At 37.7% G+C, this 2,846-nt stretch overlaps 2 protein-coding genes across 3 annotated transcripts; both read right to left on the reverse strand.

Moving 5' to 3' along the window:
* Positions 1-1,281, reverse strand: LOC127751813 (uncharacterized). Of its 2 annotated transcripts, XR_008012250.1 has the most exons (3): positions 821-1,281; positions 162-658; positions 1-62 (listed from the first exon to the last, which is right to left on the reverse strand). XR_008012250.1 is itself a non-coding variant. In XM_052275911.1 (2 exons), exons 1-2 carry the CDS (start codon positions 994-996, stop codon positions 403-405), a joined length of 432 nt encoding a protein of 143 aa, XP_052131871.1. In that variant the 5' UTR covers positions 997-1,281; the 3' UTR covers positions 7-402. The 2 variants fall into 2 exon arrangements, 1 of the variants encoding a protein (XP_052131871.1); XM_052275911.1 differs by having other exon boundaries at positions 7-658.
* Positions 1,282-1,376: 95 nt separating this feature from the next.
* Positions 1,377-2,840, reverse strand: LOC127751812 (uncharacterized). The gene is made up of 3 exons (XM_052275910.1): positions 2,517-2,840; positions 2,149-2,447; positions 1,377-2,068 (listed from the first exon to the last, which is right to left on the reverse strand). The coding sequence occupies exons 1-3, from the start codon at positions 2,638-2,640 to the stop codon at positions 1,481-1,483; spliced, it is 1,011 nt and encodes a 336-aa protein (XP_052131870.1). The 5' UTR covers positions 2,641-2,840; the 3' UTR covers positions 1,377-1,480.
* Positions 2,841-2,846: the final 6 nt, after the last annotated feature.

The following is a 2,846-nucleotide window of genomic DNA, read 5'->3' on the forward strand; positions in this document are numbered from 1 at the left end:
GGGTGTCACAACAAGAACAGCCCAATCATCCGAATCAGAGTCGTCAATATGTATGGAAGTGCCTAAAAATATCAACAGGAAAAAATACTTATAACCAGGAAAAAAGTTGAACAAATCAAATAAATAATTAGCTCCACATCTTTTATATTTATATGACTTACCTTCAGATTCATAAAGAGAAATTTTTTCTCGCAATTTAGGGAAAGGATCACATCCCCAGGATTCACCATACTCAGAGTTTCTCCATTGGTCAAAGAGGTATTGTACCATTCTGGGTGTTGGGTTTACAGCAGAATTAGCACGTATTTCTCCACTGTTTGGCATCAGCTTTAAGGACAAATCATTCATTCGGTAGGCTGCTCCTGGACCAAAGCCTTCACCAAAGTATTTATTTAATTTTTCTTAAGTGTCCTTAGCTACACGTAAGTACTTGAGAGTTTCAAAGCAACCCTTTGTCTTATGATTATGCTGGGTGATAGTTATGACAGCAGGAAGTGGAGTTTCTCTTTTCAAGAAAAATCTGTCATTTTTCACAGTGTCCTTGTTGATTTTTTTAATTTTTATATCTAGACGTGATTTGCATCCCTTATCCCTCTTTGAATTTTTGGATTTGTTTAGTTTACTCAGTTGACACAGCCAATATTTGTGAAACACAAGTCTGATCCAGGAAAATTAAATGAATTAGTAGTGGTACAACAATAGATCTCCTCATTTCAACAGCAAATACCCTCTTCTAAATAAGGAACTTGCACTAAATATTTGAAATGAAATCGACTCCCAAAAAGAACTGAGAAGTTGTTTTCGTTGCCCAATAACTTACTTTTTCAAGTCTTTTGGTTCGTCCTTGATGATCCATTCAGTACTGGTTGAGGATTTGTAGATTTGTAGCCACTCTTCAACCTCCTCTTTGCTGGTGAAGTTGGCTCTTAAAATAAGCTTCCCATCTTTTGACAATTTTTTGTCCTTTTCCACAACATATTCTGAAGGAATATTCATTCTGGACCACCTAGAAAATATTAAATTTGTGTGCCTTAGGATGTACCATCTTATTTTAGAAAAGATGGACAGCTTATACTTACCTATTTGTCTCCTGGAGTCTTTGGAAAAGAAAGCCTAAATCGCGGAATATTCTTGTATGTGCACCTGTAACGGCTCTGCTGGCACTCAACTTTTTTGAATTTAGCCGGTCGTATGCAATGGTGGTTGGCTATACTGTTTCTCTCAAAAAAATTGTCCATTACCGATTCAAGATACTTTGCTTATATTTGGTTTCATATATCACTGATGATCTGACAAAGGGACGTAAGTCCACAAGTTGGCGAAAATGTGTTCTACTGCTTTCTAGAACCTATACTGTATGATACACACCCTAAAATCATTAAAAATATAAAATATAATTTAAAAAGTGGTCACTTATGCTTTTAAAAAGTTAAAAATACATAACATAAAATGCTGAACTATAGCAAACAATTAAAAACATTTAATGGCCATGGCCTTTTGGGTGAGCTTTGTTTCGGGCAACACTGTTAGAGAATTTATGCTTCGGTTTCCTAGACCTCTTTGCCACAGGCATTTTAGCTGGTGGCTTTCCACTATCTACTCTAGCACAACCTCGTCCAAGTTCTGGCCGTCTGCGTGAGGTTGCAGTAGGTTGAACATTAATTCTCCAACTTTTCTTGGAGGAACAATTTGCTCTTGCATTCAAAGAAATTATTGTAGTTGTTGCTTGATTGGGAGTTTTTGCCCTTCGCAAACGTTGCACAAGTCTTTGAAGTGTTCTTTTATGCGAGTCTAGGTCAGATGAGCTCTTTTTGGCCAAGGCAGCGACACGCCTTATTTCTCCAGCTAACTCATCTACTACATTTTGAATGTCTTGGTCAAGTTGGTCAGCATCAATGCTGTTAGTTGTTTCCTGCTCATTGGATGTTTCTTCAGTAAAGTCAAATTCCAATTGATTTTGAGTAATATCATTTGCCTGGTCTGCCATCTGTGACATCATCTCATCTAGATCCAGGTCTAAAACTAAATTTTGATTTTCATCACTTGCATTTATTAATGCCAGATATTCCTGTTGAAAAAGTTAAAATTTGTTATGCATGCTTTTTAATCTAAAAACATTTAAAAACAATGGAAGTGTTGAAATTGTACCTCTGGAACAGTTTCATTCACAGCTACAAAGAAAGTGAATTGTGGGCAGCTCTCTCCAAGAGCAAGCTTTCCTAATTCATATCTTCCAACACAGTTGATGGCAGGCATGTTAGGAAAGGCTCCACCAATTTTCTCATAGAGCAGGGCTTGATGCTTACACATAGCACCTGACCGACCAATAGGGCAGCTGCACCATCCAACTGACGTTTCCACCTCATAGAATAAATCAGGGGTTTTCTCATTACCACTGGGGACGTTGTAGAGGCATCCCTCTACACATTCAACCCGCTCAAAGGCTCCTGTGAAATTTCAAGAATTACTTACATTGATTTACAAGAGCTTTTTTACCTAATCTTGTGTCTCCTTACCTTCAGGCATTCTACTGGACAGTTCCTCAAAGCGAAGCAAAGGGCCAGACTCCCTACCATAGGCATATCGAAGCAGGCGAGACTCAAAATATGGTTCCCAAATATGAGCAACGAACTCCACCATAGCGGTGACATTGAAGGCCTTGGTACGGGTAAGTATGATATCCTTCAAAATTCTTATTGTAGCTTCAGCATAGTTATTGGTGTTATGACCTCTTGAAATGATATCATTCCTAAATAATTTCACCCATTGCTGCTTCTTATCAAGCAGATCTTTTTTTACATGTTTTATGTAATTCTCTTGATTGCATTCCTCTAATAACTCAATGG

Source organism: Frankliniella occidentalis, unplaced genomic scaffold (assembly GCF_000697945.3).
Source record: "Frankliniella occidentalis isolate FOCC.00 unplaced genomic scaffold, Focc_3.1 Scaffold1160, whole genome shotgun sequence".
In the NCBI taxonomy this organism is placed as follows: domain Eukaryota; kingdom Metazoa; phylum Arthropoda; class Insecta; order Thysanoptera; family Thripidae; genus Frankliniella; species Frankliniella occidentalis.